At 45.9% G+C, this 15,050-nt stretch overlaps 1 protein-coding gene across 4 annotated transcripts in view; it reads left to right on the top strand.

Annotated features, from left to right (window-relative positions):
• LOC118939596 (regulator of G protein signaling 20-like) overlaps positions 1-13,986 on the top strand; it is a 113,635-nt gene extending 99,649 nt beyond the window's left edge. For 2 of the 4 annotated variants that reach the window (XM_036947817.2, XM_036947818.2), the window contains exon 6: positions 11,480-13,986. In XM_036947817.2, the coding sequence (XP_036803712.2) occupies positions 11,480-11,668 (189 nt within the window). In that variant the 3' untranslated portion in view covers positions 11,669-13,986. The remainder of the gene's footprint in view (positions 1-11,479) is intronic. The other 2 variants (XM_036947819.2, XM_090204021.1) reach the window with 2 other exon arrangements.
• Positions 13,987-15,050: the final 1,064 nt, after the last annotated feature.

Raw genomic sequence — 15,050 nt, 5'->3', positions numbered from 1 at the left:
CAGAGAGACCAGACACATGCTCCCTCAACATTATCAGGACAGAGACCAGACACATGCTCCCTCAACATTATCAGGACAGAGAGACCAGACACATGCTACCTCAACATTATCAGGACAGAGAGACCAGACACATGCTCCCTCAACATTATCAGGACAGAGAGACCAGACACATGCTACCTCAACATTATCAGGACAGAGAGACCAGACACATGCTCCCTCAACATTATCAGGACAGAGAGAACAGACACATGCTCCATCAACATTATCAGGACAGAGACCAGACAGATGCTCCTTCAACATTATCAGGACAGAGAGACCAGACACATGCCCCATCAACATTATCAGGACAGAGAGAACAGACACATGTCCATTGCTCAATTTGACAAATCTCATAAATTATGGTTTTGAAATTAACCAAAACTTGTTTCTCACAAGTGCATCTGGTTGTGAACAACATTTCCACTCAGAGAAAGAGAACGGTAATCAATGACTGTGATTAATACATGCATGAAATGAATGTAACCAAATGATCGGGATTAACGGTATATTTAATACTGGTGACATATGTAATGGAGAATTGATACAAATCAAAAGGGCAAACAACTCACATGATGAAACAATGCGCAATAACTGGCAGGAGACAGCTGAGCCAGTCTGGAGAGAGACTGGTCTATATCTTCACCACACACCCCTGCCCTGCTGAGGCATTCTGGAGAGAGACTGGTCTATATCTTTACCACACACCCCTGCCCTGCTGAGGCATTCTGGAGAGAGAGACTGGTCTATATCTTCACCACACACCCCTGCCCTGCTGAGCCATTCTGGAAAGAGACTGGTCTATATCTTTACCACACACCCCTGCCCTGCTGAGCCATTCTGGAGAGAGAGACTGGTCTATATCTTCACCACACACCCCTGCCCTGCTGAGGCATTCTGGAGAGAGAGACTGGTCTATATCTTCACCACACACCCTTGCCCTGCTGAGGCATTCTGGAGAGAGAGACTGGTCTATATCTTCACCACACACCCATGCCCTGCTGAGCCATTCTGGAGAGAGAGACTGGTCTATATCTTCACCACACAACCTTACCCTGCTGAGCCATTCTGGAGAGAGAGACTGGTCTATATCTTCACCACACAACCTTACCCTGCTGAGCCATTCTGGAGAGAGAGAGTGGTCTATATCTTCACCACACAACCTTGCCCTGCTGAGCCATTCTGGAGAGAGAGAGTGGTCTATATCTTCACCACACACCCTTGCCCTGCTGAGGTATTCTGAAGAGAGAGACTGGTCTATATCTTCACCACACACCCATGCCCTGCTGAGCCATTCTGGAGAGAGAGACTGGTCTATATCTTCACCACACAACCTTGCCCTGCTGAGGCATTCTGGAGAGAGAGACTGGTCTGTATCTTCACCACACAACCTTGCCCTGCTGAGCCATTCTGGAGAGAGACTGGTCTATATCTTTACCACACACCCCTGCCCTGCTGAGCCATTCTGGAGAGAGAGACTGGTCTATATCTTCACCACACACCCCTGCCCTGCTGAGGCATTCTGGAGAGAGAGACTGGTCTATATCTTCACCACACACCCCTACCCTGCTGAGCCATTCTGGAGAGAGAGACTGGTCTATATCTTCACCACACACCCCTGCCCTGCTGAGGCATTCTGGAGAGAGAGACTGGTCTATATCTTCACCACACACCCTTGCCCTGCTGAGGCATTCTGGAGAGAGAGACTGGTCTATATCTTCACCACACACCCATGCCCTGCTGAGCCATTCTGGAGAGAGAGACTGGTCTATATCTTCACCACACAACCTTACCCTGCTGAGCCATTCTGGAGAGAGAGACTGGTCTATATCTTCACCACACAACCTTGCCCTGCTGAGCCATTCTGGAGAGAGAGACTGGTCTATATCTTCACCACACACCCTTGCCCTGCTGAGCCATTCTGGAGAGAGAGACTGGTCTATATCTTCACCACACACCCATGCCCTGCTGAGCCATTCTGGAGAGAGAGACTGGTCTATATCTTCACCACACAACCTTGCCCTGCTGAGGCATTCTGGAGAGAGAGACTGGTCTGTATCTTCACCACACAACCTTGCCCTGCTGAGCCATTCTGGAGAGAGAGACTGGTCTATATCTTCACCACACAACCTTGCCCTGCTGAGCCATTCTGGAGAGAGAGACTGGTCTATATCTTCACCACACAACCTTGCCCTGCTGAGGCATTCTGGAGAGAGAGACTGGTCTATATCTTCACCACACACCCTTGCCCTGCTGAGCAAGTCTGGAGAGAGACTGGTCTATATCATCACCACACACCCCTGCCCTGCTGAGCCAGTCTGGAGAGAGACTGGTCTATATCATCACCACACACCCTTGCCCTGCTGAGCCAGTCTGGAGAAATACTGGTCTATATCTTCACCACACACCCCTGCCCTGCTGAGGCATTCTGGAGAGAGAGACTGGTCTATATCTTCACCACACACCCCTGCCCTGCTGAGCCATTCTGGAGAGAGACTGGTCTATATCATCACCACACACCCTTGCCCTGCTGAGCCAGTCTGGAGAAATACTGGTCTATATCTTCACCACACACCCTTGTCCTGCTGAGGCATTCTGGAGAGAGACTGGTCTATATCTTCACCACACACCCCTGCCCTGCTGAGGCATTCTGGAGAGAGAGACTGGTCTATATCTTCACCACACACCCTTGCCCTGCTGAGCCAGTCTGGAGAGAGAGACTGGTCTATATCTTCACACACATTTGAGATGTTTTTCCCTGACGGCCGCAGCTCAGTAATCAGCTAGGCCTGTTGCCATGCTTCCCAACTGGTCAAAGGCCTACCAGCTTGTGATTTAAAAAGACAAGCTAATGATCCTCGATTCCTTTGTGGCTAAGTCATGCTTTCTAAGTCATGCTTTCTAAGTCATGCTTTCTAAGTCATGCTTTCTTGTGAAGTATTTAGAATGATTTTATTTATGAATATAGAGGAGTAATTATATAGTTTTGGGCATTTTATTTCCATTTACCTCCCTATTGGACCCACCACTATGTCATCTCTCTCCTGTTCTATTAGATCCACCACTATGTCATCTCTCTCCTATTCTATTGGACCAACCACTATGTCATCTCTCTCCTGTTATATAGGACCCACCACTATGTCATCTCTCTCCTGTTCTATTGGACCCACCACTATGTCATCTCTCTCCTGTTCCATTGGACCCACCACTATGTCATCTCTCTCCTGTTCTATTGGACCCACCACTATGTCATCTCTCTCCTGTTCTATTGGACCAACCACTATGTCATCTCTCTCCTGTTATATAGGACCCACCACTATGTCATCTCTCTCCTGTTCTATTGGACCCACCACTATGTCATCTCTCTCCTGTTCCATTGGACCCACCACTATGTCATCTCTCTCCTGTTCTATTGGACCAACCACTATGTCATCTCTCTCCTGTTCTATTGGATCCACCACTATGTCATCTCTCTCCTGTTCTATTAGATCCACCACTATGTCATCTCTCTCCTGTTCTATTGGATCCACCACTATGTCATCTCTCTCCTGTTCTATTAGATCCACCACTATGTCATCTCTCTCCTGTTCTATTAGACTCACCACTATGTCATCTCTCTCCTGTTCTATTGGACCCACCACTATGTCATCTCTCTCCTGTTCTATTAGATCCACCACTATGTCATCTCTCTCCTGTTCTATTAGATCCACCACTATGTCATCTCTCTCCTGTTCTATTAGACTCACCACTATGTCATCTCTCTCCTGTTCTATTAGATCCACCACTATGTCATCTCTCTCCTGTTCTATTAGACCCACCACTATGTCATCTCTCTCCTGTTCTATTGGATCCACCACTATGTCATCTCTCTCCTGTTCTATTAGACTCACCACTATGTCATCTCTCTCCTGTTCTATTGGACCAACCACTATGTCATCTCTCTCCTGTTCTATTGGATCCACCACTATGTCATCTCTCTCCTGTTCTATTAGATCCACCACTATGTCATCTCTCTCCTGTTCTATTGGATCCACCACTATGTCATCTCTCTCCTGTTCTATTAGATCCACCACTATGTTATCTCTCTCCTGTTCTATTAGACTCACCACTATGTCATCTCTCTCCTGTTCTATTGGACCCACCACTATGTCATCTCTCTCCTGTTCTATTAGATCCACCACTATGTCATCTCTCTCCTGTTCTATTAGACTCACCACTATGTCATCTCTCTCCTGTTCTATTGGACCCACCACTATGTAATTTCTCTCCTGTTCAATTGGTTTTCATTTCAACTTTCTTTCGTTGTCCAGAAGCCAAAGGCACAATCCTGGTCATATTAGCAAGCCATCAGAGTTGTTGCATCTTTAGATTCCCCCTTTAAGTTTCTAATAGAGATTTTGATCACATATGGAACCGCCATCAGGTGTGCTGTTTAGAATGGTGTTTCCCCAGGTGTGTTGTTTAGAATGGTGTTTCCCCAGGTGTGTTGTTTAGAATGGTGTTTCCCCAGGTGTGTTGTTTAGAATGGTGTTTCCCCAGGTGTGCTGTTTAGAATGGTGTTTCCCCAGGTGTGCTGTTTAGAATGGTGTTTCCCCAGGTGTGCTGTTTAGAATGGTGTTTCCCCAGGTGTGCTGTTTAGAATGGTGTTGTCTCAGGTGTGTTGTTTAGAATGGTGTTTCCCCAGGTGTGCTGTTTAGAATGGTGTTTCCCCAGGTGTGCTGTTTAGAATGGTGTTTCCCCAGGTGTGCTGTTTAGAATGGTGTTGTCTCAGGTGTGTTGTTTAGAATGGTGTTTCCCCAGGTGTGCTGTTTAGAATGGTGTTTCCCCAGGTGTGCTGTTTAGAATTGTGTTTCCCCAGGTGTGCTGTTTAGAATGGTGTTTCCCCAGGTGTGCTGTTTAGAATGGTGTTTCCGCAGGTGTGCTGTTTAGAATGGTGTTTCCCCAGGTGTGTTGTTTAGAATGGTGTTTCCCCAGGTGTGTTGTTTAGAATGGTGTTTCCCCAGGTGTGTTGTTTAGAATGGTGTTTCCCCAGGTGTGCTGTTTAGAATGGTGTTTCCCCAGGTGTGCTGTTTAGAATGGTGTTTCCCCAGGTGTGCTGTTTAGAATGGTGTTTCCCCAGGTGTGCTGTTTAGAATGGTGTTGTCTCAGGTGTGTTGTTTAGAATGGTGTTTCCCCAGGTGTGCTGTTTAGAATGGTGTTTCCCCAGGTGTGCTGTTTAGAATGGTGTTTCCCCAGGTGTGCTGTTTAGAATTGTGTTGTCTCAGGTGTGTTGTTTAGAATGGTGTTTCCCCAGGTGTGCTGTTTAGAATGGTGTTTCCCCAGGTGTGCTGTTTAGAATGGTGTTTCCCCAGGTGTGCTGTTTAGAATGGTGTTTCCCCAGGTGTGCTGTTTAGAATGGTGTTTCCGCAGGTGTGCTGTTTAGAATGGTGTTTCCCCAGGTGTGCTGTTTAGAATGGTGTTGTCTCAGGTGTGTTGTTTAGAATGGTGTTTCCCCAGGTGTGCTGTTTAGAATGGTGTTGTCTCAGGTGTGTTGTTTAGAATGGTGTTTCCCCAGGTGTGCTGTTTAGAATAGTGTTTCCCCAGGTGTGCTGTTTAGAATGGTGTTTCCCCAGGTGTGTTGTTTAGAATGGTGTTTCCCCAGGTGTGCTGTTTAGAATGGTGTTTCCCCAGGTGTGCTGTTTAGAATAGTGTTTCCCCAGGTGTGCTGTTTAGAATGGTGTTTCCCCAGGTGTGTTGTTTAGAATGGTGTTTCCCCAGGTGTGTTGTTTAGAATGGTGTTTCCCCAGGTGTGTTGTTTAGAATGGTGTTTCCCCAGGTGTGTTGTTTAGAATGGTGTTTCCCCAGGTGTGTTGTTTAGAATGGTGTTTCCCCAGGTGTGCTGTTTAGAATGGTGTTTCCCCAGGTGTGTTGTTTAGAATGGTGTTTCCCCAGGTGTGTTGTTTAGAATGGTGTTTCCCCAGGTGTGTTGTTTAGAATGGTGTTTCCCCAGGTGTGTTGTTTAGAATGGTGTTTCCCCAGGTGTGTTGTTTAGAATGGTGTTTCCCCAGGTGTGCTGTTTAGAATGGTGTTTCCCCAGGTGTGCTGTTTAGAATGGTGTTTCCATAGGTGTGTTGTTTAGAATGGTGTTTCCCCAGGTGTGTTGTTTAGAATGGTGTTTCCCCAGGTGTGTTGTTTAGAATGGTGTTTCCCCAGGTGTGTTGTTTAGAATGGTGTTTCCCCAGGTGTGTTGTTTAGAATGGTGTTTCCCCAGGTGTGCTGTTTAGAATGGTGTTTCCCCAGGTGTGTTGTTTAGAATGGTGTTTCCCCAGGTGTGTTGTTTAGAATGGTGTCTCCCCAGGTGTGCTGTTTAGAATGGTGTCTCAGGTGTGTTGTTTAGAATGGTGTTTCCCCAGGTGTGCTGTTTAGAATGGTGTTTCCCCAGGTGTGTTGTTTAGAATGGTGTTTCCCCAGGTGTGTTGTTTAGAATGGTGTCTCCCCAGGTGTGCTGTTTAGAATGGTGTCTCAGGTGTGCTGTTTAGAATGGTGTTTCCCCAGGTGTGCTGTTTAGAATGGTGTTTCCCCAGGTGTGTTGTTTAGAATGGTGTTTCCCCAGGTGTGTTGTTTAGAATGGTGTTTCCGCAGGTGTGTTGTTTAGAATGGTGTTTCCCCAGGTGTGCTGTTTAGAATGGTGTCTCAGGTGTGCTGTTTAGAATGGTGTTTCCCCAGGTGTGCTGTTTAGAATGGTGTTTCCCCAGGTGTGTTGTTTAGAATGGTGTTTCCCCAGGTGTGTTGTTTAGAATGGTGTTTCCGCAGGTGTGTTGTTTAGAATGGTGTTTCCCCAGGTGTGTTGTTTAGAATGGTGTTTCCCCAGGTGTGTTGTTTAGAATGGTGTTTCCCCAGGTGTGCTGTTTAGAATGGTGTTGTCTCAGGTGTGTTGTTTAGAATGGTGTTTCCCCAGGTGTGTTGTTTAGAATGGTGTTTCCGCAGGTGTGTTGTTTAGAATGGTGTTTCCCCAGGTGTGTTGTTTAGAATGGTGTTTCCCCAGGTGTGCTGTTTAGAATGGTGTTTCCCCAGGTGTGTTGTTTAGAATGGTGTTTCCCCAGGTGTGCTGTTTAGAATGGTGTTTCCGCAGGTGTGTTGTTTAGAATGGTGTTTCCCCAGGTGTGTTGTTTAGAATGGTGTTTCCCCAGGTGTGTTGTTTAGAATGGTGTTTCCCCAGGTGTGTTGTTTAGAATGGTGTTTCCCCAGGTGTGTTGTTTAGAATGGTGTTTCCCCAGGTGTGCTGTTTAGAATGGTGTTGTCTCAGGTGTGTTGTTTAGAATGGTGTTTCCCCAGGTGTGTTGTTTAGAATGGTGTTTCCCCAGGTGTGCTGTTTAGAATGGTGTTTCCCCAGGTGTGTTGTTTAGAATGGTGTTTCCCCAGGTGTGCTGTTTAGAATGGTGTTTCCCCAGGTGTGCTGTTTAGAATGGTGTTTCCGCAGGTGTGTTGTTTAGAATGGTGTTGTCTCAGGTGTGTTGTTTAGAATGGTGTTTCCCCAGGTGTGTTGTTTAGAATGGTGTTTCCCCAGGTGTGCTGTTTAGAATGGTGTTTCCCCAGGTGTGCTGTTTAGAATGGTGTTTCCGCAGGTGTGTTGTTTAGAATGGTGTTGTCTCAGGTGTGTTGTTTAGAATGGTGTTTCCCCATGTGTGTTGTTTAGAATGGTGTTTCCCCAGGTGTGCTGTTTAGAATGTTGTTTCCCCAGGTGTGCTGTTTAGAATGGTGTCTCCGCAGGTGTGTTGTTTAGAATGGTGTTTCCCCAGGTGTGCTGTTTAGAATGGTGTTTCCCCAGGTGTGCTGTTTAGAATGGTGTTTCCCCAGGTGTGTTGTTTAGAATGGTGTTTCCCCAGGTGTGTTGTTTAGAATGGTGTTGTCTCAGGTGTGCTGTTTAGAATGGTGTTTCCCCAGGTGTGCTGTTTAGAATGGTGTTTCCCCAGGTGTGTTGTTTAGAATGGTGTTTCCCCAGGTGTGTTGTTTAGAATGGTGTTTCCCCAGGTGTGTTGTTTAGAATGGTGTTGTCTCAGGTGTGTTGTTTAGAATGGTGTTGTCTCAGGTGTGCTGTTTAGAATGGTGTTGTCTCAAGTGTGTTGTTTAGAATAGTGTTTCCATAGGTGTGTTGTTTAGAATGGTGTCTCCCCAGGTGTGTTGTTTAGAATGGTGTTTCCCCAGGTATGTTGTTTAGAATGGTGTTGTCTCAGGTGTGTTGTTTAGAATGGTGTTGTCTCAGGTGTGCTGTTTAGAATGGTGTTTCCCCAGGTGTGCTGTTTAGAATGGTGTTGTCTCAGGTGTGTTGTTTAGAATGGTGTTTCCGCAGGTGTGCTGTTTAGAATGGTGTTTCCCCAGGTGTGTTGTTTAGAATGGTGTTTCCCCAGGTGTGCTGTTTAGAATGCTGTTTCCCCAGGTGTGCTGTTTAGAATGGTGTTTCCGCAGGTGTGTTGTTTAGAATGGTGTTTCCCCAGGTGTGCTGTTTAGAATGGTGTTTCCCCATGTGTGTTGTTTAGAATGGTGTTTCCCCATGTGTGTTGTTTAGAATGGTGTTTCCCCAGGTGTGTTGTTTAGAATGGTGTTTCCCCAGGTGTGCTGTTTAGACTGGTGTTTCCCCATGTGTGCTGTTTAGAATGGTGTTTCCCCAGGTGTGCTGTTTAGAATGGTGTTTCCCCAGGTGTGCTGTTTAGAATGGTGTTGTCTCAGGTGTGCTGTTTAGAATGGTGTTTCCCCAGGTGTGTTGTTTAGAATGGTGTTTCCCCAGATGTGCTGTTTAGAATGGTGTTTCCCCAGATGTGCTGTTTAGAATGGTGTTTCCCCAGATGTGCTGTTTAGAATGGTGTTTCCCCAGGTGTGCTGTTTAGAATGGTGTTTCCCCAGGTGTGTTGTTTAGAATGGTGTTGTCTCAGGTGTGCTGTTTAGAATGGTGTTTCCCCAGGTGTGTTGTTTAGAATGGTGTTTCCTTTTCTGTTAAGATACATCACTATAATGTTCTGTTAAGATACATCACCATAATGTTCTAGTTCTGTTAAGATACATCACTATAATGTTCTGTTAAGATACATCACTATAATGTTCTGTTAAGATACATCACTATAATGTTCTGTTAAGATACATCACTATAATGTTCTGTTAAGATACATCACCATAATGTACATGTTCTGTTAAGATACATCACCATAATGTTATGTTCTGTTAAGATACATCACTATAATGTTCTGTTAAGATACATCACCATAATGTTCTGTTCTGTTAAGATACATCACTATAATGTTCTGTTAAGATACATCACCATAATGTTCTGTTAAGATACATCACCATAATGTTCTGTTAAGATACATCACCATAATGTTCTGTTAAGATACATCACTATAATGTTCTGTTAAGATACATCACTATAATGTTCTGTTAAGATACATCACCATAATGTTCTGTTAAGATACATCACCATAATGTTCTGTTAAGATACATCACTATAATGTTCTGTTAAGATACATCACCATAATGTTCTGTTAAGATACATCACTATAATGTTCTGTTAAGATACATCACTATAATGTTCTGTTAAGATACATCACTATAATGTTCTGTTAAGATACATCACCATAATGTTCTGTTAAGATACATCACTATAATGTTCTGTTAAGATACATCACTATAATGTTCTGTTAAGATACATCACTATAATGTTCTGTTAAGATACATCACCATAATGTTCTGTTAAGATCCATCACTATAATGTTCTAGTTCTGTTAAGATACATCACTATAATGTTCTGTTAAGATACATCACTATAATGTTCTGTTAAGATACATCACCATAATGTTCTGTTAAGATACATCACTATAATGTTCTGTTAAGATACATCACTATAATGTTCTGTTAAGATACATCACTATAATGTTCTGTTAAGATACATCACCATAATGTTCTGTTAAGATCCATCACTATAATGTTCTAGTTCTGTTAAGATACATCACTATAATGTTCTGTTAAGATACATCACTATAATGTTCTGTTAAGATACATCACTATAATGTTCTGTTCTGTTAAGATACATCACTATAATGTTCTGTTAAGATACATCACTATAATGTTCTGTTCTGTTAAGATACATCACCATAATGTTCTGTTAAGATACATCACTATAATGTTCTGTTAAGATACATCACTATAATGTTCTGTTAAGATACATCACTATAATGTTCTGTTCTGTTAAGATACATCACCATAATGTTCTGTTAAGATACATCACTATAATGTTCTGTTAAGATACATCACCATAATGTTCTGTTAAGATACATCACCATAATGTTCTGTTAAGATACATCACTATAATGTTCTGTAAAGACACATCACTACAATGTTCTGTTAAGATACATCACCATAATGTTCTGTTCTGTTAAGATACATCACCATAATGTTCTGTTAAGATACATCACTATAATGTTCTGTTAAGATACATCACTATAATGTTCTGTTAAGATACATCACCATAATGTTCATGTGATTTCGATCATTCTTCCCGTCCATGTTGTCGAGTGCCTCACACACTAAGCATCTCTGTTGACCCACTGACAGCAGAGTTAAGACCTTCTCGCTGGTCGTATTTGTCATTTATGTCTGTGGTGGAATGAATGCCTGGACTGTCGTGTGTCCAGTGTGTTTTGAGGTTTTCTTTTCATAGTTTTTGTGTATGTGCGAGTGAACCTGTGTGTTTTTATCAAAGTGAGAGACCACTCACCTAGTCTGTCTGCCTCCTCAGTGAGAGACCACTCATCTAGTCTGTCTGCCTCCTCAGTGAGAGACCACTCATCTAGTCTGTCTGCCTCCCCAGTGAGAGACCACTCATCTAGTCTGTCTGCCTCCTCAGTGAGAGACCACTCATCTAGTCTGTCTCGTCCTGGGGAAGGTACTATTGTATTGGTTAGGCCCCTTCCCACCAGCAGCCCCTCTAGTCCCTTTGTCTGTCTGTCTCATCCTGGGGAAGGTACAATTGTATTGCTTATAGACGCTATGCTCCCTTTATCCCTCTAATATCTATTTACTGTACAACTATAGAAACTCACTGGGTTGGAAAACCATTACAAATTCACTGTGATGTGGTGATGCTCTTTCCTTTCTTCTCTGGTATTTAGAGTGTTTTTTGACATTTTGTTTATTGAGAGTCAATGGCTAATCTCTGTCCTTCATCCTCTCTGTCCTTCATCCTCTCTGTCCTTCATCCTCTCTGTCCTTCATCCTCTCTGTCCTTCATTCTGTCTGTATGTCTGTCTGTCTGTCTGTCTGTCTGTCTGTCTGTCTGTCTGTCTGTCTGTCTGTCTGTCTGTCTGTCTGTCTCTCTGTCTCTCTGTCCGTCTGTCTGTCTGTCTGTCTGTCTGTCTGTCTGTCTCTCTGTCTCTCTGTCTCTCTGTCTCTCTGTCTCTCTGTCTCTCTCTCTCAGGTGAGTCTGGACTCCCGGGTGAGAGAGGTGATTAACAGGAAGATACAGGAGCCTACGCCCTACACATTTGAGGACGCCCAGCTTCAGATCTATACCTTAATGCACAGAGACTCCTATCCTCGTTTCCTCAACTCGTCTCTCTACAGATCACTGGTTCACCCAGGCTCCCGCACCTCCTCAGAGTCCTAGCTTCACCCAGGCTCCTGCACCTCCTCAGAGTCCTAGCGTCACCCAGGCTCCTGCACCTCCTCAGAGTCCTAGGTTCACCCAGGCTCCTGCACCTCCTCAGAGTCCTAGCGTCACCCAGGCTCCTGCACCTCCTCAGAGTCCTAGGTTCACCCAGGCTCCTGCACCTCTTCAGAGTCCTAGGTTCACCCAGGCTCCTGCACCTCCTCAGAGTCCTAGGTTCACCATGGCTCCCACACCTCCTCAGAGTCCTAGCTTCACCCAGGCTCCCACACCTCCTTAGAGTCCTAGGTTCACCCAGGCTCCCACACCTCCTCAGAGTCATAGGTTCACCATGGCTCCCACACCTCCTCAGAGTCCTAGCTTCACCCAGGCTCCCACACCTCCTTAGAGTCCTAGGTTCACCCAGGCTCCCACACCTCCTCAGAGTCCTAGCTTCACCCAGGCTCCCACACCTCCTCAGAGTCCTAGGTTCACCCAGGCTCCCACACCTACTCAGAGTCCTAGCTTCACCTAGGCTCCCACACGTCCTCAGAGTCCTAGGTTCACCCAGGCTCCCACACCTCCTCAGAGTCCTAGCTTCACCCAGGCTCCCACACCTCCTCAGAGTCCTAGGTTCACCCAGGCTCCCACACCTCCTCAGAGTCCTAGCTTCACCCAGGCTCCCACACCTCCTCAGAGTCCTAGGTTCACCCAGGCTCCCACACCTCCTCAGAGTCCTAGCTTCACCCAGGCTCCCACACCTCCTCAGAGTCCTAGGTTCACCCAGGCTCCCACACCTCCTCAGAGTCCTAGGTTCACCCAGGCTCCCACACCTCCTCAGAGTCCTAGCTTCACCCAGGCTCCCACACCTCCTCAGAGTCCTAGGTTCACCCAGGCTCCCACACGTCCTCAGAGTCCTAGGTTCACCATGGCTCCCACACCTCCTCAGAGTCCTAGCTTCACCCAGGCTCCCACACCTCCTCAGAGTCCTAGGTTCACCCAGGCTCCCACACCTCCTCAGTCATAGGTTCACAACATTTCACTCACTCACTCACACACTTTCTCTCTCCCTGTCACATTCTTGATCTCTCTCTCTCTCTACTCTCTCCCTCTGCTCTTCCTCGCTGTCTCTTTCACTCCTCTCTCTCTCTGCCTCACTCCATCTCTACCCCTGGTCTCTGTCTCTCTCCATCCACTCCCCCTCTGTCTCTTTCCATCCACTCCCCCTTTGTCTCTCTCCATCCACTCCCCCTCTGTCTCTCTCCATCCACTCCCCCTCTGTCTCTCTCCATCCACTCCCCCTCTGTCTCTCTCCATCCACTCCCCCTCTGTCTCTCTCCATCCACTCCCCCTCTGTCTCTCTCCATCCACTCCCCCTCTGTCTCTCTCCATCCACTCCCCCTCTGTCTCTCTCCATCCACTCCCCCTCTGTCTCTCTCCATCCACTCCCCCTCTGTCTCTCTCCATTGCACAACCACTAAAGGAGAAAATATTTATCCTTTTGTGGATTTTTCTAATGATTGTTGTAGGAATTTTCTGCAGGATTTTTTTGGTTGCCAATTCCTTTCACAGTTGTTTTTTTTATTAATTTTTTTACGATGAACTCACTTCGTCATGCCATATATGGATTTCCTGACTGCACAGACACCCATAAAATGCTTCCCTATTCCCTGTATAGTGCACTACCCACATAGGGCTCTGGTCAAAAGTAGTGCACTATACAGGGAAAAGGGTTCCGTTTGACAAGCCAAGTTAACTGGAAGACACAGGGTTTTTTTCACAGGAGGAGACAAGACACATTATTTCTGTTGTATTTAACTGCTTGTGGTGACAGCTGCTTCGGCATCAACTACTGATTATCTGGATTTACATACAACAAACCTGTTTTTTGTTTTTTTATATATAAACTGTATTTGTATATATTGTACTTTCTCCTGACAAATGTCCTAATTTTGGAAGAGCGCTCAGATAAGAGAAACTCGGCAATAAGACACTGGAGTGAGTCAGACTACTTTCCAACGTTCACACAACGTTAAAGACAACGTTCCCAACCCTGACCCCCACCCCCACCCCCCCACCCCCCTTTTTGCCGGTCTGCCTGGACACTGCTGCTCTAATCCGATTCTGACTTTTGAACTCTCACCTTTGACCTGGCCACTGTCTCCCTCACCTCACTGCTATGATTGGCATTGGGTTGAGCTGTGGTTGGTCGATCAATCAGGGAGGAGAGGGGCTTAGAGACTTTCCATCCCAGGTGGGGGGGGGGGGGGGGGTGGGGGGGTAAGGACAAGAAAAATATGTTTAAAAAAAAAAAGACAAATAAAAATGCTATTGAATTGTTAGCTGCTTTATGGGAAATGGAGTTTGAGGACAACAGATGTCTGTAGTTAGACAGAAGATGATGCCTAGGTCTTAACTTGACTTATTGTCAGTCAAAATGCTTTAAAGTTAGTGTTATTAATGTTATTTATTTAAACATGTTTTGTTAAACTGTGATAATGATTTTACTGTACCCATATATAAAACAAAAACCCAGAGACCATCAACACAAACCATCAGAAAAATGCTTTATGTGACACGCTATTCTATAAAGATGGAAGGGAGTCGTTTGAGTTTGGGTGTTTCCAGTTTGAAAGGCCTTGCCATTCTGGCACCACCTGTAGGTGGTATATGGTACTCTCTCACATACTCTCATTTTATTTAATTAGGCGCGTCAATTAAGAACAAATTCTTATTTACAATGACAGCGGAACAGTGGGTTAACTGCCTTGTTCAAGGGGCAGAACTACAGATTGTTTTTACCTTGTCAGCTACAGGATTCGATCCAGCAACCTTTCGGTTACTAGTCCAACACTCTGACCACTAGGCTACCTAGAATGGAAACTCCTGCCATCACTGGTGGGAAGGACTAGAGGGGCTGCAGGTGGGCAGGACTAGAGGGGCTGCAGATGGGCAGGACTAGAGGGGCTACTGGTGGGCAGGACTAGAGGGGATGCTGGTGGGCAGGACTAGAGGGGCTGCAGATGGGCAGGACTAGAGGGGCTGCAGGTGGGCAGGACTAGAGGGGATGCTGGTGGGCAGGACTAGAGGGGCTACTGGTGGGCAGGACTAGAGGGGCTGCAGGTGGGCAGGACTAGAGGGGCTACTGGTGGGCAGGACTAGAGGGGATGCTGGTGGGCAGGACTAGAGGGGCTACTGTCCCAAGCCAAGTCCCTTCACACTGTCTGGTCCCCTTCCTGTCCCAAGCCAAGTCCCTTCACACTGTCTGGTCTCCTTCCTGTCCCAAGCCAAGTCCCTTCACACTGTCTGGTCCCCTTCCTGTCCCTTCACACTGTCTGGTCCCCTTCCTGTCCCAATCCAAGTCCCTTCACACTGTCTGGTCCCCTTCCTGTCCCTTCACACT

The sequence above is a fragment of the Oncorhynchus mykiss genome, chromosome 16, assembly GCF_057628025.1.
Source record: "Oncorhynchus mykiss isolate SJ-2025 chromosome 16, ASM5762802v1, whole genome shotgun sequence".
Taxonomy (NCBI): domain Eukaryota; kingdom Metazoa; phylum Chordata; class Actinopteri; order Salmoniformes; family Salmonidae; genus Oncorhynchus; species Oncorhynchus mykiss.
This window is presented reverse-complemented; position numbering and strand designations above follow the sequence as displayed.